This window comes from Perognathus longimembris, chromosome 23 (assembly GCF_023159225.1).
Source record: "Perognathus longimembris pacificus isolate PPM17 chromosome 23, ASM2315922v1, whole genome shotgun sequence".
NCBI lineage: Eukaryota > Metazoa > Chordata > Mammalia > Rodentia > Heteromyidae > Perognathus > Perognathus longimembris.
Window position 1 is genome coordinate 32842594 of NC_063183.1, and position 22954 is coordinate 32865547.

Consider the following 22954-nt stretch of genomic DNA (forward strand, 5'->3'; position numbering starts at 1 on the left):
TGAGTTATCTTTCAGATCCAAGTCATTTCAGTGCTTTGACTATACACAGTATACTTAAATATTTTTAGTTGAGACATATTTAGGATGTCTGTTCCTAGCAATTCTAGTGCATTAGCAGTGACAACAGAATGAAAACAAGTATCAGGCAACAGCAAGGAGTGACACTGGGCATGAACTAGATGATGGGGTCATTCCCCTGCCCTTTCCTACCATTTGTCCCTGTGTCCCTGTGTAGTGTACATTTCCTTGGGGGTGCCCAAGGTTATCCGTGTTTCAAAGGTATCTTTTAATTCTGACATCTGCCTCCTCAAATCTCCTAAAACAAAATCTTCTCTCATGCCTTCACTGATCCTGCGTCCTTGGCTTTACTGTGTTGCAAGAGAATGGTGATCATCTGATTTCTGAAACACTGCTGAGCCCTTTCCCTTTGCAACAATAGCAGCACCACTAGAGGATGGAAGACCAAGGGTAACGAACAAGCTAGAAATACCGGAACGTAAGCCATACACGGAAAATACAATTTTACCCCTTTGAAATAGAAGAAAACTTGGCTTGTGTGCATCATTTTACCCACTTTTAGAAACTAGACCACTTACTAAAAGGTCTAAAACCCATAAAGAAATGGCTGGCTATTCTGTCTTATTATAATCCTATCATAACTGTTATAAATCTAAGATACCCAAATTTCCATGGTAAAATAATTCCTCTCTGCAAAATCAAACCATTAGCTTATAAAAAGTAGATGAAATGTTAGAAGCAAATTTAACAACTACTACTTTATTTTTTATGAAATATAAGGTTATCTGTGTACAGGGGAAAGTAGAAACACAAGAATTAAATGACAATCCAGTACTCATTCTTATGCAACCATTTAGAATAAAACGGTGAGTCAGATAAGGCTGAAAACAGGCCCAGTGCTGGGTAGAAGATGCCAGTTACTCAGAAAGCAGACCAGAGTAACTACCAGAAAGGACAAAAGTATCGGTAGTGTGCCTACAAGTACCGTCAGTTAATTACAGCATATACAGACGGAGTGCTCCACAGTCCACCCATGTGTCAGGTAGGAGTCTGCCTGTCCTGCTGAAGGAGCAAAGCCCCAGGACTAAATAACTTCCCTACATTCCACAAGGCTTTGTTCAGGTGACTGTGGAACGTGCTGTCAAAAACCTCATTCATCTCTGCTGCGAGTTCTCTCAGAACCAACTCTGTGGACTCAGCAGTGACATTCAGAATCCGCACAAAGAATTTATTCCATAATCCACCATCTTTTAGCCTAAAAATATATAAAAACCATTTCCATCAAATTAGGCATATGAAAATTACAACTCTTTTTCACTTTAGCTCAGTAGTACATTTATGAACCAAGATGATTTGAGGTAACATCTCCAATTCTAGGGTTAGGGATATTCAGATACTCCTTGAAAGCTCAGGGAGGAATTGCAATGAAGACCTACACCCTAGGAAAAGCCATGTCAGCATTCAGGCAATTCAAATTCTCATCTGAATCAACAATTTTCCTCTGTATGTTATGATGAAGCACCTTTTCTGTTTACAAGGAAAAGTGTTTCCTCTAACTTTCCTGAAGTCTAGGTCATGAAAGACTATAGCCTCCCTTTTTGCCTGAAAGTTTGTCCCCTCTACCATTCTCAGAGAATCCTACATTTGACTGAAGTAACTTCTAAAAATCTGTAATTCCTCTTTCTCTCTCTTTTTATTGTGATAAAGGGTAGGGCTGGTAGGAGCTTCAACTGTTTCTGCTGTTCTAGACCTGCCTGGGACCACAGCCAGTTGGAAATGTCTACTTATTCATTATATTTCAAGTCTTTTTTTGGTCAGTCATGGGGCTTGAACTCTGGGCCTGGGTGCTATCCCTGAGCTCTTCAGCTCAAGGCTAGCGACTATCACTTTGAGCCACAGTGGCACTTCCAGTTTCCTGGTGGTTAATTGGCGATATTGCTCGAGCTGGCTTTGAGTTGCCATCCTTAGGTCTCGCCCTCCTGAGTAGCTAGGATTACTGGTATGAGCCACCAGTGCCTGGTTTCAAGTCTATTAAAAAAAAAAGCCAGGCATTACTACTCAGGAGGCTGAGATCTGAGGGTGGAGCTCGAAGCCAGTCTGGGCAGGAAAACTATGTGAGACACTTGTCTTTAACTAAGCACCAAAAAAGCTGGAAGTAGAGCGGTTGCTCAAGTGATAAAGCACTAGACTTAAGCAAAAAAGCTCAAGGACAGCACCCAGGCCCTGAGCTTAAGCCTCGGGACTGGCACAACAACAAAGAAAAAAAAAATCACGTAAGAGACAAATGTGATTGGCTAAGTTCTGAATTAAATAAAGAAAAAATAACTCAGTGTTTTGGTAGGAAGAGTAGAGAAGGAACATTAAACACTAATTTGTTTTTGAACCCAAACTATTCTAGGAAGTTACTAGTTACGAAAGTTAAACTGGAGCCTAGATATTTAATCCATTTTATGAGCAGGCTTAAGGGAGTACTATGATTCTAAGACCAAGCAGATCTCTTATTAAAAGATCATTATTTCTTCACAAGCAGATTCAGTTCTTTGGTTTGGTTCTACCCACTCACTAAATAACCTAAAATAAGTATATAATTTAGAAATTTAACTATCTTTAAGAGGTGCTTATTAACATTATTAAAAAGGGTTTAGAAAATTATTCTTCCCAAATGTTCCTGTTAGCACATCTGAAGCAAGAAGCCTTAATGCCAGTCTCTGTGTGGCATACCTAGGTTCACAGTAGCCTCAAATCTTAATACTGACTTACTATTTTTTTATTCTGTGGGTGCTGGTCCTGGGCTTCAACTTAGGGCCTGGGTGCTGTCCTCAAGCTTTTCTGCTCAAGGTTAGAGCAGATGTTCCTGCCTGGGCTGGCTTCAAACCGATATACTCAGGTCTCAGCCTTCTGAATAGTTAGGATTACAGGTATGAGCTACTAACATCTGGCTCTGACACTTAGTTTAAACTAGTGACACCTTTATCCTACACTATGTGCTCTGCTGATACTCTACTGAGTGAAAATACCTTGGCATTTGGTTTGAGAAAACTAAGGTTTTTGGTTTTTTTAACGAAAGCAGAGAGAATATTTGAGAGAAAATTATTTGGGCAATAAAAGCCCTGAATTACCCAATACTTACTCAGAAATATTTTGGCTAAGTTTCCAGAGGGACCCATCCCAGAAGACCTGTAGGTGTTCCTTGAATAATAGTAAATGTGCTAAATCTGCTATACCAAACAGGTCTACCTGAAATCACAAAAAGCACCGTGAGCTAAAATACTTTGCTACCTCTACTGTGTTGTTAAGTTACATAAAGTTGAAAGGCCTTACAGAGCATAACTAAATTTATTATTATTATTTTTTGTTGTTGTTGTTGGTCGTGGAGCTTGAACTCAGGGTCTAGGTGCTGTCCCTGAGCTCTTCAGCTCAAGGCTAGTGCTCTACCACTTGAACCACAGGCGTGAGCCACTGGCACCGGCACTAAATTTATTTTATGACATACATTTTAAGGTACTCTGTGCCTGACCCCTAAATGAAAGGGAACAACTCCCTAAAGAAGCAATCAACAGAGCCAACTCTAGGGATTATCTTTACAAACAAAAGGCAACGAACTAACTGAACCACTAAATGAGTCTATAGACCTCCTGAATACGTATGGACTCAGCTAGGCACTGGTGGCTCACCCCTGTAATCCTGGCTAGTAAGGAGGCTGAGATCCGAGGACCATGGTTCACAGCCAGCCCAGGAAGGAAAGTCCATTGAGATTCTTATCTCCAATTAACCACCAGAAAAGCAGAAGTGGAGCTGAGGCTCAAAGTGGTACAGCACTAGCCTTGAGCAAAAGAGCTCAGGACAGGGCCAGGACCTCCGTTCAAGCTCCACAACCGACAAAAAGACAAAAACAAAAAACAAGCATGAACTCCAGCTGTGACCTAATGTGGTCCACTACTTTAGAGTCAAGCTACATATTCAGTCAGCAAATACCTCAAAGATGCTTGTAATATCATCATTATAAAATGTAAACACATTACATTTGCCCTCATGTTTTTTGCATACATTATAGTGTATTTAATCCTCATAACAATTCCAATGTACCAAGAGCACAAACTGTTATCATTTTATTAGCCTCTAAAGACTCTAAAAAATGATGTATAAAAGACCACACTGATGGACAGTAAGTAGAAATTGTACTGTCTCTTAGGTACTGAGTTAGTTCTGTTTGCATGTGTATGTGTATATTCTTCTGTGAGAGAAAAATGACACATATAACTTGAATTGGTGATACAATATTTGAAAAGTAGGTCATCTATTCTAGGAGACTTGATAGCAGTAAACACACTTTCATAGCTTGTCTGCACAGATAAGAGACTAAGAAACCCTCTCCAGGTTTATTCAGGCTTGTCTAGCACTTACCTGGTAGGGAGAAGAACAGTTAGCCAGGATCTTTTGTCCTTCCAGGATCTGTGTAGTCCGAAAGCCACTGAGAGGGAAAACATCTAGCTGTACTCTCAGGTCAACACTGTAGGAATAGTCCACTATCTTCAAAGCTTGACTGTTCTCATCAAAATCGTAGGGATCGTGGATTCTGAGCTCAGTTTAAGAGAAAGAGATAATAAAAATAGCCCATGAAAGAAGCTGCATAGCTGGTCTTTATTAAAAAAAAAAAAAAAAAAAAAAAGGTACCACATGTATGTCTCAGCTAGACCAATAGCGCCCTCCAGTGTCTAGTTTGGTAATATCAAGTAGTCTAAACCACTGTGAACTACCTTAGAATATTATGAAGTATCCACCAGACTTTTTTTTTTTCCAGTCCTGGGGCTTGGACTCAGGGCCTGAGCACTGTCCCTGGCTTCTTTTTGCTCAAGGCTAGCACTCTGCCACTTGAGCCACTGCGCCATTTCCGGCTTTTTTCTCTTTATGTGGTACTGAGGAATTGAACTCAGTCAGGGTTTCATGCATGCTAGGCAGGCACTCTACCTCTAAGCCCCATTCCCAACCCCCTGTCTTCCTTCTTAAATGTTAAGCAAAGTAATTTGAAGGAAAGGATTTCAGCTAATAGTTGCAAACTAATGACTTTGGAAAAGTTCCACAAAGCACCTTTAAAGAAAGCTGCTTTATTCACAGGGAAGACAAATACAGCAGTCAAAGAGTATACTAGTCTTTAGGTCCTTTCCAAAACCAGAAACTGTTCATGCCTCATCATTTTCTGTATTTTTCTGTCAGTACTTGGGTCCCATTTCCTATTTTGGGTTAATTCATTGAATCTGTTGGGGGTAAATGGGATTTTATCTGAACATTAAGCCCGTTCCCTGGCATAAGTTGCATCTACACTCCGGTTCTATCAACTTCTCTTGGCTGTTATTTCACTTTGAACTGACTAAGGATTGTCTTTGAAAAGCAGTACTTGTATTTTGGCAGTATCTTTACTGCACTGCACAAGCTCTACTAAAACAATTATTGGACAACTTGCTTAACATTCCTCAAAAGCATGTTACATGTCTCCTTGACAAGAACCACCACAACACTTAGTGGTTAATTCTTTTTTATTTATTTTTTTTAAATTATCACACTGAATTACAGGGAGGTTACAGTTCTTAGTGGTTAATTCTTTAATCTTTTTGTTTTGTTTTTTGTTGTTGTTTTTGTTTTGGTCAGTCCTGGGCCTTGAACTCAGGGCCTGAGCACTGTCCCTGGCTTCTTTTTGCTCAAGGCTAGCACTCTGCCACTTGAGCCACAGTGCCACTTCTGGCCAGTTTCTGTATATGTGGTGCTGGGGAATCGAATCCAGGGCTTCATGTATACGAGGCAAGCACTCTACCACTAGGCCATATTCCCAGCCCCTTCTTTAATCTTAATGTATTTCCTCAATGTGGTTTTTAAAAATTACTTGAAATTATTCTGAATGATTATTGATTTTCAGGTAGCTGGTATTCTTTTAACATAATGGCTTCATAGATAAGCTTTTGCCAAAAACATAAACCTGACAATTATCTATGTTTTCAGAGAAAGTTGACAATAAGTAGAAAAAGGGACCAACCTATTTCGTAGAATCAGACTCTTTGGACTCAGATCTCCATGAACTATTTCTGCTTTGTGTAGTTTCTCCACTAATATCAGCAGATTATAAATTATCAGTACTGTTATTTCATTGGTAATAAATTCACTGTGTTGGAGAAGATCCTGAAATAGAAGGACGGAGGACTATTTTTCAATTTGGGTCACTTGGATTATACTCAATGCCATGATACAGATACCTTCTGCTTGGTACTCTAGAATGCAGTCTGAGCATACACCCCAGTTTAACAACATGATCTTCCTTAAGATTCTCAAGATTCATGACTGGGGATGCAGATCAGTATGTTTAAGGCCCTGAGTTCAATCATAAGACCAAGAAACAACAAAAGCAAACTGTAAGGATTTTCAAGAGATAATGAATAAAGAGCATCAAGAATGAGTCTGAGGCTGGGAAGGTGGCTTAGCGTAGAGTGCTTGCCTAGCATGCATAAAGCCCTAGGTTTGATTCCTCAGCTCCACATAAACAGAAAAAGCCAGAAGCTCAAGAGGTAGAGTGCTAGCCTTGAGCATAAAGAAGCCAGGGACAGTGCTCAGGCCCTGAGTTCTTCCCCTACCCCACCCCCCAAGAAAGAATGAATCTAAAGCTAGGTGCTAGTGGCTCATGCCTATAATCCTAGCTACTCAGGAAACTGATATCTGAGGATCAAAGTTCAAAGCCAGCCCATGCAGGAAAGTCTGAAAATCTTATCTCCAATTAACCACCAGAAAACCATAAGTAGCACTCAAGTGCAGAGTGTTAGCCTTGAGAAAGAGCTCAGGGATAGCACTTGGGGCCCGGAATTCAAGCCCCACAACTGACCCCCCTCCCCACCAAAAAAAGACCGAGTCTGGCCCATTACAGCTCCATAAATGTGTTAAAATACACTTAAAATAATTTTTTTTTTGGTGACACAGTTTTGTTTTTGTTGCCAGTCCTAGGTCAGCTCAGGGCCTGAGCACTGTCCCTGGCTTCTTTTTGCTCAAGGCTAGCGCTCTGCCACTTGAGCCACTTCCAGCTTTTTCTATACATATGTGGTACTGATGAATCGAACCCAGGGCTTCATGTATACGAGGCAAGCACTTTACCACTAGGCCATATTCCCAGCCCAACAGTTTTGAACTCAGAACCTCATACTTGCTGGTCAGGTATTTTACCATTGAGCCACACTTCCAGTTCCAAAACTATCTTAAGAAGATGCCAAGCCAGGCGCTGGCACTCACGCCTGTAATCCTAGCCACTCAGGGGGCTGAGATCTGAGGATCACTATTCAAAGCCAGTCCGGGTAGGAAAGCCTATGAGGCTCTTATCTCCAATAAATGACTCAGAAAAGGCCTGAAGTGGCGTTGTGCTCAAGTGGTAGAATTCTAGCCTTGAGCAAAAGAAGCCAGGGACAGTGCTCAGGCCTAGAGTTCAAGCTCCATGACTGTAAAACAAAAACAAAAACAAAAACAAAAACAAAAAAAATCCAGTGGAGGGCAGTAGAACACGAATGTCAATTATCCTAGTCAGATGACTAGTTCATGGGAGTTCATTGTATAATTGTCTGCCCTTGCCAATAAATAAATAAATAGAAAATAAGAATAAAGCAAAAAATACCTTGATCAAAATAACTTGAGAAAATTATTTTTTTGGTTTGTTTTTTTGTGCTAGTCCCAAGGCTCTACCACTCGAGCTGCTGCTTAACTTCTGGCTTTTTGGTGGGTAAGAGTCTGCAACTGGAGGTAAGTCTTCTGTCTAGGCTGGCTTTGACCTGCGATCCTCAGATCTTAAGTCTCCTGAGTAGGTAGGATTACTGGCATGAGCCGCTGGCACCCGGTATGATCAGTGCTTTTAACTTGTAATTTCGTTGGTCTACAACTAGGCAATTCAAAATGCTCTCTCCTTGAGGACTTTAGAAGATTTAAAAACTGCAAACCTGAAGGGTAGAACAGTTTATATACTGGTACCAAACAATACAACCATCTTGGTACTGGTAACAGCTGTAAAACTGATCATACTCCTCATTCAGGCGTTCCTTTAGTTTGAGGTGGATGTATAAGTCCCATGGAACAGGTTGAGTGAATACCTGTAAGGAATATTTAAAAATAAGAGCAATTACAATGTGTGGCTGCAGTTAGCATATTGAAAACACAATCCTAGCTTTCCTGCTACTCCAACTGAAATCATAGTAAAGGGGCATTTTTGAAAGGAGGTCAAATTCAATTGCCAGTACAACAAAAGGGGAGGCGTGGAAGCAAAAATCTTTAATAAAGGATACAATAGTACCAAATTGGAAGGCTGAGGGCTGGGAATCTGGCTTAGTGGTAAAGTTCTTGCCTAGCATGCATGAAGCCCTGGGTTTGATTCCTCAGTATCACCACATACACAGAAAAAGCTGGAAGTGGTGCTGTGGCTCAAGAGGTAGATTGCTAGCCTTGAGCAAAAGCAGCCTCAAGGATAGTGCCCAGGCCCTGAGTTCAAGGCCAAGAACTGGCAAAAAATTAAAATTAAAAATGAAATTGAAAAGCTGAAAAGAGAATAAGAGCAACAATTCACTTAAAAGCACCAAAGAAAGTAGATCCTGGGGCTGGGGATATGGCCTAGTGGCAAGAGTGCTTGCCTCGTATACATGAATGAGGCCCTAGGTTCGATTCCCCAGCACCACATATACAGAAAATGGCCAGAAGTGGCGCTGTGGCTCAAGTGGCAGAGTGCTAGCCTTGAGCAAGAAGAAGCCAGGGACAGTGCTCAGGCCCTGAGTCCAAGCCCCAGGACTGGCCAAAAAAAAAAAAAAAAGAAAGAAAGTAGATCCTAGCAGGAAGAAACTGCTTCCTTAAGAAAACAACGTAAGGATATGCTCCTTGGGCTGGGGATATGGCTTCGTGGTAGAGTGCTTACCTGTATACATGAAGCCCTGGGTTCGATTTTTCAGGACCACATATATAGAAAAAGCCAAAAGTGGCGCTGTGGCTCAAGTGGTGGAGTGCTAGCTTTGAACAAGAAGAAGCCAGGGACAGTGCTCAAGCCCTGAGTTCAAGGCCCAGGACTGGCAAAAAAAAAAAAAAAAGGATATGCTCTTCCAAAATATAAACATTAAGCCAAGAAAGAAGGAATGAAGTGAGATCCAAGACATTGGGTATCTACTATATGACAAGGTATATGATCATCTAGGATGATGTTGAGTGGGAATTTCAAGATGACACCAGATGTATGTCAAGCCTAGAATATAACTTATGCAGATTGGAGCAAGTAAAAAAAAACTGCAAGACAGATTTCCTACAAAGACAAAATTGGTAGAGTATTTTTTATGTTTGGACATACTGAGAAATTAACACAATAGTTTTTCACTTCTGATATTTGACCTTGGCCTACAAGATGACTGCTTGGTGCCCACTGACTTTCCTATAAGCAATCCTGTATACTATTTAGAAAAATGTGACAGTACCAGGGGGACAGAGTTTTGTTATTGCTTAAAACTGACACTGTTTACAAGTAAGTAAAATTACTACAAATCAGCTTACCTTTATTAAAGTTAACTCTGTAGAGTTTTTTGGTGCCACCCAGAATAACTTGTAATCTTCACACATTAGGTATTCTTGTTTAATACAATAATCTTCATTATCTGTTGGGAAGGTTTGATTCCATTAAAAAACAAACATAGTGCTCAAGCAATTATAAAGATCATAACAGTATCACAGGTAAAAGGACATGAATTGGCAATACTTACCTAATTCAATTTCATTCTCTATTTCCAATTTAGGCATTGGTCTATCTTCTACAGAAAACTCTGCAGAAGCACTTAACTCTGGTAGAGATCTTAGTAGATGGATGCGATTCTGTAAACACCAGGGTGACTGCAAAGGGTTTTCTGAGGAGGAAAAAAGTTGAAAAGCCTTCATGTAAAACATCTAAATGCTTAAAATATTTTAACAGAGGAGGGGAAAAACAAACCAAGATTACAAATCAACACTGCTAATCTGAAACTATGTTTGGTTAGTATCAGTCTATTCTAGAGTTCTTTGGGGGAGGAAAGCTTAAATTTCTAAGATAAGTAAGTGTTCAATAGCTATGAAGCGGGGTGTGTGCCTGTGAGTTGCATGATCCTACCTGTAGCTTCACTGGTAAGTTCCAGTTTCTCGGGAATCTGAAGATTTTTGATGGAGGAGATGCTTGCAACTGAGGCAGAAGATCCAGAAAAGCCAGAAGAATGTGTGGCTTCACCACTGTCTTCAATGATTGGGCTGAAAGAACCACAGAGGAAGACAGTTCTCAAAGAACATTACCTACCAATTTATCTGTTAAATTTTATAAATTTACAAATTGATACGCATATCGATCATTTTTTTTCTGGTTCTTGGTGGTGGTACTGGGTTTGAACTCTGGGTCTCATGCTTGCAAGTGTTCTAACACTTGAGCCACATTCTCAGCTCTCTTGTTCTTCAGTTATTTTTTGGGTAGGGTCTCCCATTTTTGCCCAAGACCAGGTCTGGACCTCCATCCTAATCTATACCTTCTACACAGCTGAGACCATAGGATTGTGTCAAACCTGGCTTTCTGGTTGTGATGAGTTGTCATTAGCCTTTTGATAAGGATGGCCTTGAACCTCGAACCTCTGGCTGGGGTTATAAGCACATATCATCATACCTGGCCCTGACTTTTTTTAAAAAATAAAATTGATTTTTAAATAATTTAGTTTGTTAGGATTCTGTTTCATTTTAAAGTCTGTTATTCAGAAATAAATTCATAATTAAGATCTCACTGACTTCCTTTATACTGGCTGACAAACAAGTCCCACGATTACATTTCTGGACTTAAAAGACTTACTTTATTTACCTAAATTATAGTACATGCCTGTTTTACATCTACTCCATACTATTGAGAAATATTGACCAACACTGACAACTGACTTATTTTTCTTCATCTACAGCCTGGATTTTCTGGCCTTCAATAAGAAAAGTTCAAGATAGGAAAAGGGAAAAAGAAATGCAACCATTACAACATGAATACATCTTGGCACATGACTAAAAGTTTATTAGGGAAATGCAGTTTTAAAAGCATAGATTAGTTAAAGAATTAGTATTGGGGGACTGGGAATGTGGCTTAGTGGTACAGTGCTTGCCTAGCATGCATGAAGCCCTGGGCTTATTCCTCAGTACCACATAAACAAAAAAGCTGGAAAATGGCACTGTGGCTCTAGCCTTGAGCAAAAGGAAGCCAGGGACAGTGCTCAGGTCCTGAGTTCAAGCCCCAGGACTGGCAACAACAACAACAAAAGAATTAGTATTGGGGGGGCTGGGGATATGGCCTAGTGGCAAGAGAGCTCACCTCATATACATGAAGCCCTGGGTTCAATTCCCCAGCACCACATATAAAGAAAATGGCCAGAAGTGGCACTGTGGCTCAAGTGGCAGAGTGCTAGCCTTGAGCAAAAAGAAGCCAGGGACAGTGCTCAGGCCCTGAGTCCAAGCCCCAGGACTGGCCAAAAAAAAAAAAAAAGAATTAGTATTGGGGAGGTATGGTTCAAATGGTAGAGCATCTGCCTAGCAAGTATAAGACCCTGAGTTGAAATTTCAATATCTCCAAACAAAAAAGTGTAGCTATTCTCTTACATTCAAACTAATCCTTTCATCTGGGGCAGCCTTACCATCATATAAAGCACTTAGGAGTTCAGTACTTGGCAGAGGGTCAGAACTTGATAGCTAATCACTGTAATAGACAAGTATACACAGAGTAAGAGCAAACACTCTGGCTTGTAAAGTTTGCCTCTCTACTCACCTCAGCTTCTTGCTGCTGAGGGCTTGATGGTAGCTAGTGCTGCATGCGATTGGCTGGCCTTCAGAGCTCTTTGCATCTACATCCTCTTCCTGCATCAGCCTCTCAGTATCAGAAGAGAGGTCCTTCAAGGACATTATCTCATGAAAAGGAGTAGATGCAAGGCGAGCTGCTCTAACAAAGTCACAGGTGTCTTCGGGGTTAGGACCAATAGTTACATTCCTGAAACCTGTGATGATGGCATCTTCGCTCAAAGGCTCAATTCCTGTGAATTCATCCTAAAATAAAAACCAGGTAAAGTTCAGCTAAAATGTTTCACTGAACATAGGAGTGGCCTATCCGTTACACTTAGACATACATCAGATCATTGACACTAGGATTCATAAGGAGCATATCAGGATTTCTAGGTAAAGACAATTTTAAAAAGCATATGATAGCATTTGAAGAAAATAATTTTGCATCATGAACATTGACACTAATTACTTTATGAACACTACATAAGGATTTTATAGACCAACTTCACATAAGAACTAAAGCATTAATACTTTCTTTCTTCCTTTTTTTTGCAATCCTGGGGCTTGGACTCAGGGTCTGAGCACTGTCCCTGAGCTGCTTTTGCTCAAGGCTAGCACTCTGCCACTTGAGCCACAGCACCATTTTCCAGCTTTTCTGTGTATGTGGTGCTGAGGAACCGAATCCAGGGCTTCATGCACGCTAGTCAAGCACTCTACCACTAAGCCACATTTCCAACCCACTAATACTATTTTTCTTGTGACTTTTACTTACAAAATATTCAAGTAACCTGCTGTCCTCCTGGGAATCATAATCCTCCTGCTAGGATTATAGGCATGTGCCACTGGTGCCCAGGTTGGGTATAATATTGTATGAACATAAGTTTAATTCTTTTGAGTTTATAGGTATAGGAGAAATGAGGTTCTTACTATAACTGCCAGAGAGTTTTCCAAACCACCAGCAATGTATGACGGTTCTAATTTCTCTACATTCTTGCCCCAAAACACTTGTTATGGTTTATCTTTTGATGGTAGCCATTCTAGTGGATATGAAGTCCTATATTGCTGAGGTTTTGATCTGCATTCTGTAGTAATGACACTAATGATTCTGACTGTCCTTTTCATGCTCAGTTCAATTTGGTGATTATAATTTCAACCTTCAACTTTTTTTCTGATGCATGTTCTCACTGTGTAACCCAGGTTGGCTGGCCTTGCATTTGAGATCCTCCTGCTTCTACCTCCTAAGGCTCTTAACCCTAAACCTCTAAGAGACTTGAATGACACAATTCACCAGCCATTCCTATCAACTTAGTAACCCTGCTCCTTACACAAGCGTCTGGAGACACATCCTCATTTGATGTGATGCTTCCTGCAGTTTTGAGGACTGCAAGTGGTCTTCGTGGGGCTAAAATCTGTGGGGGATCTGCAGGAGGACTGAAAAAAAAAGATGTAACACTTAGAACACTTTTTTTGATTAAGGATATAACAGGTCCCTCTAATTCATCCTTTTTGAGACGCTACTATCCTCATTGAAGAACAAGTAAATATTGTCCTTATTTAATAATAACAAACTTAAGTAAAACAACAAACCTTTCATTCTTTTCTTCTGAAAGAAGAAACTCATCAAAAATGGAAAAAGGCATATCGGGACCTAGAGAAAAACAGACTAGATGTATACACTTTTAGGAATAAACATTTCACTCTTCAAGATAACTATCCATTAAGATTTATAATCTCTAAATCAAAAACAACGTATCACTTATCTGCCAATATTTTCCTGAGCACAATTCCTATATAATTAGCAATTTCCAAGTACCAAAAACTTACTCATCAGGGCTGGTAATATGGCCAGTGGCAAGAGTGCTTGCCTGGTATACATGAAGCCCTGGGCTCGATTCCTTAGCACCACATATAGAAAACGGCCAGAGTGCTAGCCTTGAGCAAAAAGAAGCCAGGGACAGTGCTCAGGCCCTGAGTCCAAGGCCCAGGACTGCCCCCCTCCCCCCAAAAAATGTATTTTACCTAATTTATGTAACCGTAATCCCTCTGTACATCACCTTTACAATAATAATTAAATTTAAAAAGAACACAAACTTATTCATCAGTACTACATTTACTTTTTGTGTATATGTGTGGTAGTCCTTGAACTCAGGGCCTGGGCACTGTACCTGAGCTTTTTGTGTTCTACAACTTGAACTACAGTTCTACTTCTGGGCACCTAGCTTACTAATTCTTCTGAAAAAATGTTTTTAAAAGTTTATTTGAAGCCAGGTGCCAATGACTTAAACCTATTATCGTAGCTAGTCAGAGGCTGAGATCTGAGGATCTTGGTTCAAAGCCAGCCTGGGTAGGAAAGTCTGTTACACTCTTATCGCCAATAAATCACTAAAAAGGCTAGAGGAGCTGTGTGGCTCAAGTAGTAGAGAGGTAGCTTTGAACAAAAGAAGCTCAAGGACAGCATACAGGCCTTCAGTTCATGCCCAAAGCCCAGCACCGAAATAAACCAAAACCCAAACCAAAACCCCCACCAACTTTGTTTGAATTAGGAATGCAGAATAAGATCCATGTACTGGATCAAATACCTCCTAAATCTCTTTTATGCTACAATGCTCTGTGTTAACTTCTTGTAGAAAAGGTTTGCCATGCAAGGCTGGATTTTGTCAGCCACATACTCCTCCCACTACCTGACACATTCCTCTATACTTCTGTCACCTCCAAACTGAGGTAAATTACATTTGGTAACAACTGATAGCTAGAATTGCTGGCCAATAGGTTTGGCAAACTGTTTATAAGTGATGTTCATGTCTGTGCCATATTTAACATGTTTCAAACAGAAAAGAGAACCCATTTGAATATGAGTTTAAAACTTTTCTTTCCTCCCCAAACCATTTCCCTTATAGTGTTGATTCCTGAACATTACCACTGAGTTTAGCTCAGTGTATGGGAACTGAAGTGGAAAATTATTTAAGACTTCGTATAAACTTAAGATTATATTTAAGCCTAGTATTTCAAAGCAGTGATGAGAATTTATGAAAATAGTCAACAATCTATCCTACCTCCAATCATGTTTATACCCAATTCTATGATTCAAAGAAAAAAAGAATATCCTATTCTTCCTTTTTACCTCTTTCCATCCCTTTGCTATAATTAAGAAAAACATTTACTATATGTAACATAATGTACTTGTTATCAACAAGCTCTTTATGAGGCTTCCAAATATAACTCACCTTTACAGTGAGGTTGTTCTTGACAAATGTTTTCTGCAAGTGAAGGCTCCCTGTGAAGAAATTGGGTTTAAAACATATGGCTTAAAAGATATATTTATTTTTTATTTATTTTTTGTCAGTGGTAGGGCTTGAACTCAGGGCCAGGTCATTGTCCCTGAGATCTTCAGCTCAAGGCTGTGTTCTGCCACTTTGAGCCACAGTACCACTTTTAGTTTTCTGGTATCTCATGGACTTTCCTGCCCAGGCTGACTTTGAACCAGGGATCCTCAGATCTCAGCCTCCTGAGTAGCTAGCATCATAGGCCTGAGTCACCAGCACCCAGCCAGAAAGACTTATTAGTTGTTTAAAGTGTAAGATGATTTTTACATTCAATATAATCTTCTTCACTCTAAGATGAGGGAACTGTCCTACCACTGTTACTCCAAATTTTATTAAAGATGGAACCTTCAGTCATTAAAAATGTTGTAAAAGGGAGCTGAGAATATGGCCTAGTGGTAGACTGTTTGCCTCAAATACATGAAGCCTGGGTTGGATTCCTCAACACCACATATATAGAAAAGGCCAGAAATGGCGCTGTGGCTCAAGTGGCAGAGTGCTAGCCTTGAGCAAAAAGAAGCCAGGGACAGTGCTCAGGCCCTGAGTCCAAGCTCCAGGACTGGCAAAATAAAATAAATAAATAAAAATGCTGTAAAAGTCTGCTCAATAAGAGCTGCTAAGTTACACTGTAAAGCAGGCTGCAGAACAGTAAGATGTAATTTTTTTTTTTTTTGGCCAGTGCTGGGCCTTGGACTCAGGGCCTGAGCATTGTCCCTGGCTTCTTTTTGCTCAAGGATAGCACTCTGCCACTTGAGCCACAGCGCCGCTTCTGGCCGTTTTCTGTATATGTGGTGCTGGGGAATCGAACCTAGGGCCTCGTGTATCGGAGGCAGGCACTCTTGCCACTAGGCTATCTCCCTAGCCCCGTAAGATGTAATTTTTATAAAACAAAAATTGAGCACAAAAGGAGACTGTTCAATGCTAATAGTAGTTCTCTTGGTAATTTGTTTACTTTTATTTTTTGTTTTAACAAGGTTTCTCATTCTGTAGCCCAGTCTAGCCTCCTGCCTCAGCCTTCTGAGTACTAAGATTACAGGTATCCACAGTACATCTGGCAGGAACATGTAGTTTTTCCTTAGTGGAAAACAGTCAGTACTTATAAGATCCCTTCCACAATGAGGTCTTACCTGGGATAAGAGTTTAGTGGATAAACACAACTGGACAGAGCCATGCTTCCTATTTTCTGAGACTCTGAAGCAATTTGCAATTTTTCTGTCTCCTGGGTAGGCATCTTCTCTTCTTGCTGTTTGTAGTAAAATAAGTAAAACCAATGTCTTATGCAGAAAATGCTATTTTCAAAGCTCACCTTCTCAGGTTCTGATCTTAGCTTTAACATAGACGTTCTCTAGATATCCACTAACCACATGAAATGTCTATGTCACTAATGATCTTCCCAATTATATTCCTAGTATAAATTGGTACTGTTACACTCAACTGAGCACATACTGAATTTCTTTAACTCATTTTAGTGAAATATGGTTGGAATGAAGGCTAAAATCAAAATTAATAAAATGCCAGTAAATTCAGTAAATTGTATCATTAATTTCACATACCATAAATCCTATTTGAAGTCACCTGTTAAATTACATTCTTGCGACTAACAACTAAAAAACTACTAAAAACTTAATGGAGGTTGGTAAAAGTTTCTACTTTATATAATAAATTTAATTTTATTTTAGGCTGAGCATGTAGCTTGAAAGTAGAATGCTTATATAACATGCGGTGAGGTCCTGGGTTTGATACCCAGCATTGGAAAACAAAGATAAACACCATTTAGTTTATTTCAACAAACACTGACTTATAGACTAAAAATTCAAAATTACCTGATTATCCGCTCTCCCTTGTTGAATAGTTTGTATTTCTTTTAGCTTCTTTTCCATCTCCTCGATCTGTTTCTGCATTTCTGCTTTCTTCTCTGCCCTTGTCAATAGCTCAGCTATAATCAGTGAAGTTGTCTGAGGCATTATTCTTCAGAAATTTACTGTCAAAAACCTGCATGTAGGGCTTACACTCTCAACATGCATGCCAATGACAATCACCAGGAAGAAAGTGAAGCAAGGTCCTCAACATCAGGTCTAAGTCTCTATGCCTTTATTTGCCCAGGCAATGAAATATACGATACCTATTATGTGCTAAGTGTAACTTGAAAATAGGTTTCAGTGATGTGTAACACCAAGTTTTTGGTCATGTGATGCTAAATATTCAAATTTGGGGGAAACATGAAGAAATAAGAAAATGTATGGTTAGATCTAAGGAGATGGAGATTAGTAGTTACTGAAGACCAATCAATGGTCAAACTCTTTTGTACAACTACTTAAAGAAAATAACAACAACAACAACAAACAATGATCATATAAGATCATTCTGAGAAAGTGACATGAGGCTGAACTTCAACAGCAAGAAGTCAGTCTTTGAAAGACCTGGACAAAGTTCCCTAATATAGAAGGAAGCCAAAAGAAAGCCAGCTTTGGTTATGGCACAGAGAAAACTATAAATAAAAAGATGGGCTTGGGCTGGGCACCAATGGCTCACACCTGTAATCCTAGCTACTCAGGAGGCTGAGATCTGAGGATCGTGGTTCCAAGCCAGGCTGGGCAGGAAAGCCCGTGAGACTTTTATCTTCAATTAACCACCAGAAAACCAGAAGTTGTGCCATGGATCAAAGTGGTAGAGTGCTAGCTTTGAGCAAATGAAGCTCAGGTACAGTACCCAGGCCCTGAGTTCAAGACCCAGGACTGGCAAATAAATACATTTTAAAAGTAGAAGTACCTATCTATAGGAGGCACAATTATTGAGTGATAATAAACTAAGGTCCCAGAAGATGTGGTCAGGGAATGGAAAAGCTATGGTATTAGATGGCATAAGAATAGAAGGAGGGGGGCTGGGAATATGGCCTAGTGGTAAAGTGCTCGTCTCATATACATGAAGCCCTGGGTTCAATTCCTCAGCACCACATATATAGAAAAAGGCCAGAAGTGGCGCTGTGGCTCAAGTGGCAGAGTGCTAGCCTTGAGCAAAAAGAAGCCAGGGACAGTGCTCAGGCCCTGAGTTCATGGCCCAGCACTGGCCAAAAAAAAAAAGAATAGAAGGAGGGCTGGGAATATGGCCTAGTGGTAAAGTGCTTGCCTCCCATACAGGAAGCCCTGGGTTCGATTCTTCAGCACCACATATATAGAAAAAGCCAGAGGTGATGCTATGGCTCAAGAGATAGAGCGCTAGCCTTGAGCAAAACGTAAGCCAGGAACAGTGCTCAGACCCTGAGTCCAAGCCCCAGGACTAGCATTAAAAAAAAAAATAAAAAAGAGAGTGAGAGAGAAAGAAACTGTGCAAAGTGCCTAGCCAGTTAAACAGGGAGGCACATTGAAACATCTGAGTTCAGACCACTGAAGAAGCAGACAAAGATCAGAAGACATCAATCTCAAAGAAGTTAGTTTCTGAAGAGGGCAAACAGATTAAAAGTAGCAATGTATAGAAAGAACATCCTTGTCTCTAGGCCTTGACTATGGCTTTCTCTTTTCTTATAACCCTCTCTTAAAGAAAGTAGGCAATCTCTGCAACCAAGTTTAAGAATTAACAAGAACTCAGTTATACATATGGGAAAGTATAAATTTATGAACTAGATTCAGAAACAAGCTTAGGAAATGAGTATTTTAAAAAACTCTCAGAGCCAGGCACAGTGGCTCACGCCTGTAATCCTAGCTACTCAGGAAGCTGATATCTGAGGATTGCAGTTCAAAACCAGCCTGGGCAGGAAACTCCTTAAGATTCTTATCTCCAATAAACTACTCAAAAAGGTCGGAGTCGGGGCTGGGAATATGGCCTAGTGGCAAGAGTGCTTGCCTCGTATATATGAAGCCCTGAGTTCTATTCCTCAGCACCACATATTTAGAAAACGGCCAGAAGTGGCGCTGTGGCTCAAGTGGCAGAGTGCTAGCCTTGAGCAAAAAGAAACCAGGGACAGTGCGCAGGCCCTGAGTTCAAGGCCCAGGACTGGCAAAAAACAAAAACAAACAAAAAAGGTCAGAGTGGTACTATGGCTCAAGCGGAAGAGGGCTTGCCTTGAGCAAAATTAGTTTATGGACAGGACCCAGGCCCAGAGTTCAAGACAGAGAACTGACAAAAAATAAAAAATAAAATAAAAACTCTGAGAATGTTGGCATAGTCCTAATAGCAGTATTTGGGAGGCTGAGGTGGGAGGATAGAGGTGAAGGACAGGCTAGGCGACATAGTGAGATCCTGTTAAAGAAGATGAATTATTCCTGGAGGCCACAGCTTCTCCTCTTTTGTGCCTGAGCATATTCAGAGCTCTCCAAGAGTTTGTGGGAAGTAGCAAAGAGAGCTCAGGTTACTTGCAGAAGGAAATAGTATAAACTTGGAAATATCATACAAAGGTACACACAAGAGGCTAACATCCCTTAGATATAATGTACTAGCTCAACCTTCCTAAAAAATCTATCTTAACAAACTTGAATTAGACCAATATACATACCTTTCCTTTGCTCATTCAGTTTCTTCCGGAAGGCTTCAGCCCGGATTTCTTCAAAGGAGAACTCCCCTACTCCTGCATAAATCTTCTCCTTACAGTACATCATCTTCTCTTTTTTCCCCTCAGACCCTTGCTGATGGCTTTGAACCCTTTGTAGGGGATCTCCTTCTTCCTTTCCAGGCTTTCTAGTACTCAAAATGTGATTTATACTAGGTTCGATCTTACATGGTGTCCTAAAGAAGCAAAATAATAATAATTATTTTACTGTAAGGTCAAAATGAGTTATTTCTTACATATTTTGATCAAACACATTTGCCAAAAGCAAGACTATATATGATCAATTTCATTCATTAAATGATGGGCTAGGATGCAGCTGAGTGAGAAAGCACTTGCCTAGTAAGTGTGGAGCCCTGGGTTCAATCCTCAAAAAATACAAACATAAAGATTACAAATAGGTTTTTCTGGATCTTTTCATTCTCACAAAGATGAAAATGTCTTTGGGAACTAGCATAGGTATTCTCTACCCACTCTTACTAATTCCCATATCAAGGTATCTGGAAACCCAACTTACATAACGGGCTGTTGTGCAGTCTCTTCCACATATGGAGTAAAACTGGGAAGAGAAGTAGATACAGCTGTGATAGAAGATGAACTGGCATGAGACTGGGAACAAAAAATAAAAAGTAAAATCACCAGTTTGCCATAAAATATGTAGTTCATGTCTAACTATTCAACAGGAATTAAGAGATCCTCAGACCTACACGTGCTCACCCTGTATTCCAAGGACCTGTCTGTGTTCCAGGGGCCTGCTTGCAGCTCATTCTCTTTGGCCCTGGGGGCAGGTGGTGCCAGCCATGGCTGGGCTGTAGGCTTAGACAACTCTGCTCTAGAAGCTTCATCAGCATTTTCATCAAAAACCGTAATTCTACAATTACTTTGCATCTGCTGCGGAACTAGATTTTGGAGTCCTCTATTTTGGCTTGGAGCTAGAAGAAAAACATTAAATTTTATGCAAAATCTTTCATCATCAACTTAGATATCATGTAAGATACACCTATTCTTCCCCCAAATAAAGGAGAATACTTCTATAATAGAATCAGAGGATTAAATTTTTTTTAAATCTCAGTGGATCAATTCAGTCTTAGTTTCTCTTTTTCACTCTGTTCCTTCACCTTCATTCTTTCATTTATCATTCCCAATAACAGAAAATCTACATCTTTCTTCAGTTATCACTATAACATTGTTTAGTCTCATCAGGAACTAGCTAAGAATTTTCAACTTCAAATTTTCAACAGAAATGCATAGACCAGAAAATACAACTATAGATTAAGGCTGATTATTTTAAGCATCATAATTTCAACCAAAAAAAATTACACACACACACACAGTATCCTATATTGTACATCGAGTTTCTCCAAATAACTGCTACCAGAAAAGGAATGAGACCAAAAATCAGTCTGTTCTATTTGCCTATCTGCTATAAATGTACTTAATAAAAGCTTGTTTCCTGTGCTTTCTAGTCGATTTTGCTATGAACCTAAATCTACTCTAAGAAAGTATTTTTTGCCAGTCCTGGCACTTGGACTATAACTCCAGGCCTGGTCTCTGTCTCTAAGCTTCTTTTGCTCAAGCCTAGTGCTCTAACCCTTGAGCCATAGCACCACTTCAGGTTTTTGTGAGTAGTTTATTGGAGATATGTGTCTCACAGACTTTCTCACAGACTTTTCTGCCCAGACTGGCTTGAACCACAATCCTCAAATCTCAGCCAACTGAGTAACTAGAATTACAGGCATGAGTCACGGCACCTGGCTTTATGAAGTCTTAATCAAGATACAAAACTAAGTCAGGTGCCAGGGACTCATGCCTATAATCCTAGCTACTCAGGAGACTGAGATCTGAGAATTTCAGTTCAAAGCCAGTCCTGGAAAAAAAAGTCTGTGAGACTCTTATCTCCAATTAAATAACAGAAAAGAAGCAGAAGAGGGGCTGGGAATATGGCCTAGTGGCAAGAGCACCTGCCTTATATACATGAAGCCCTGGGTTGGATTCCCCAGCACCACATATACAGAAAATGGCCAGAAGTGGCTCAAGTGGCAGAGTGCTAGCCTTAAGCAAAAAGAAGCCAGGGACAGTGCTCAGGCCCTGAGTCCAAGCCCCAGGACTGGCCAAAAAAAAAGAAAGAAAAAAAGCAGAAGAGGTTCTGTGGCTCTAGTGATAAGAGTGCTAACCTTAAGCAAAAGAGGTCAAGGACAACACCCAGGCCTCGAGTTCAAGCCTCAGGACTGGCAAAAATAAAATAAAAAGCTATTGTTCCTTGAGTGTCCAATACTTGGTGCTAAAGGCTGAGGATAAGATTCTTTTTTTTTTTTTTTTTTTGCCAGTCCTGGGGCTTGGACTCAGAACCTGAGTACTTTCTCTGGCTTCTTTCTGCTCAAGGCTAGCACTCTGCCACTTGAGCCACAGCGCCACTTCTGGTCATTTTCTGTATATGTGGTGCTGGGGAATTGAACCCAGGGCCTCATGTATACGAGGCAAGCACTCTTGCCACTAGGCTATATCCACAGCCTGAAGATAGGATTCTTAACCACATTAATATCATTCTAGGCTTGTGGTGTATTTAACCTAATAGTACTTTCTCTATTACTACCTATGTTCTTTCAACTAAAAACTCTTATTCAGAAAATGATGCTTCCTAAATATCAGCCTTCCTTAATTAAGACACAAAATTGCTGATACCTTTTGAGTTTTACTGCATACTGTTACATTACTCTGTTTTGGGGGACAGGAGCTTGGCCTAGTGGTAGAGTGCTTGCCTAGTATGCATGAATCCCTAGGTTCAAATCCTCGGTACCATATAAACAGAAACAGCCTGAAATGGTACCATATACACAGAAAAAGCTGAAAGTGGCCGCTGTGGCTCAAGTGGCAGAGTGCTAGTCTTGAGCAAAAAGAGCTCAAGGACAGTGCCCAAGCCCTGAGTTCAAGCCCCAGGAATGGCAAAACAAACAAACAAAATTACTTTGTTTTGTTGTTCAGGACAGTCTCCATATGTATATTTGTGCATTATCATACAATCTGCCTACTGCCAGAGACTAAAGGTTTTCCAACATAACATTTAACAAACTTACCCTTGAGAGCACCTCCCACACGGCAGATAGGAGCTCTTGCTGTCTTTTTCCCTTTACTCTTTAGTTCAGCTAGTGTGCTTCGTTGTGATTCAGAAGATTCAAATCCCTCTTCCTCCTCTTCTTTCTCAAGTGCTAACAGAGTTTGTCGAGATACACGGGCTTGGAACTGTCTAAAGGAAAGGACAATTTTA

The 22954-nt window shown here is 40.3% G+C and overlaps 1 protein-coding gene across 1 annotated transcript in view; it reads right to left on the reverse strand.

The window, feature by feature from the left end:
- Positions 1–761: 761 nt before the first annotated feature.
- The window catches only part of Bub1b (BUB1 mitotic checkpoint serine/threonine kinase B), a 35012-nt gene continuing 12819 nt past the window's right edge, over positions 762–22954 (reverse strand). The window contains exons 6-23 of the mRNA XM_048332774.1: positions 22764–22933; positions 20407–20621; positions 20207–20298; positions 19639–19868; positions 16973–17085; positions 16277–16392; positions 15054–15103; positions 13417–13477; positions 13155–13260; positions 11819–12093; positions 10151–10284; positions 9771–9911; positions 9565–9665; positions 7980–8129; positions 6047–6189; positions 4423–4594; positions 3149–3255; positions 762–1273 (exon numbers count right to left, since the gene is read on the reverse strand). Coding sequence (XP_048188731.1) covers positions 1057–1273; positions 3149–3255; positions 4423–4594; positions 6047–6189; positions 7980–8129; positions 9565–9665; positions 9771–9911; positions 10151–10284; positions 11819–12093; positions 13155–13260; positions 13417–13477; positions 15054–15103; positions 16277–16392; positions 16973–17085; positions 19639–19868; positions 20207–20298; positions 20407–20621; positions 22764–22933 — 2593 coding nt within the window. The 3' untranslated portion in view covers positions 762–1056. The remainder of the gene's footprint in view (positions 1274–3148; positions 3256–4422; positions 4595–6046; positions 6190–7979; positions 8130–9564; positions 9666–9770; positions 9912–10150; positions 10285–11818; positions 12094–13154; positions 13261–13416; positions 13478–15053; positions 15104–16276; positions 16393–16972; positions 17086–19638; positions 19869–20206; positions 20299–20406; positions 20622–22763; positions 22934–22954) is intronic.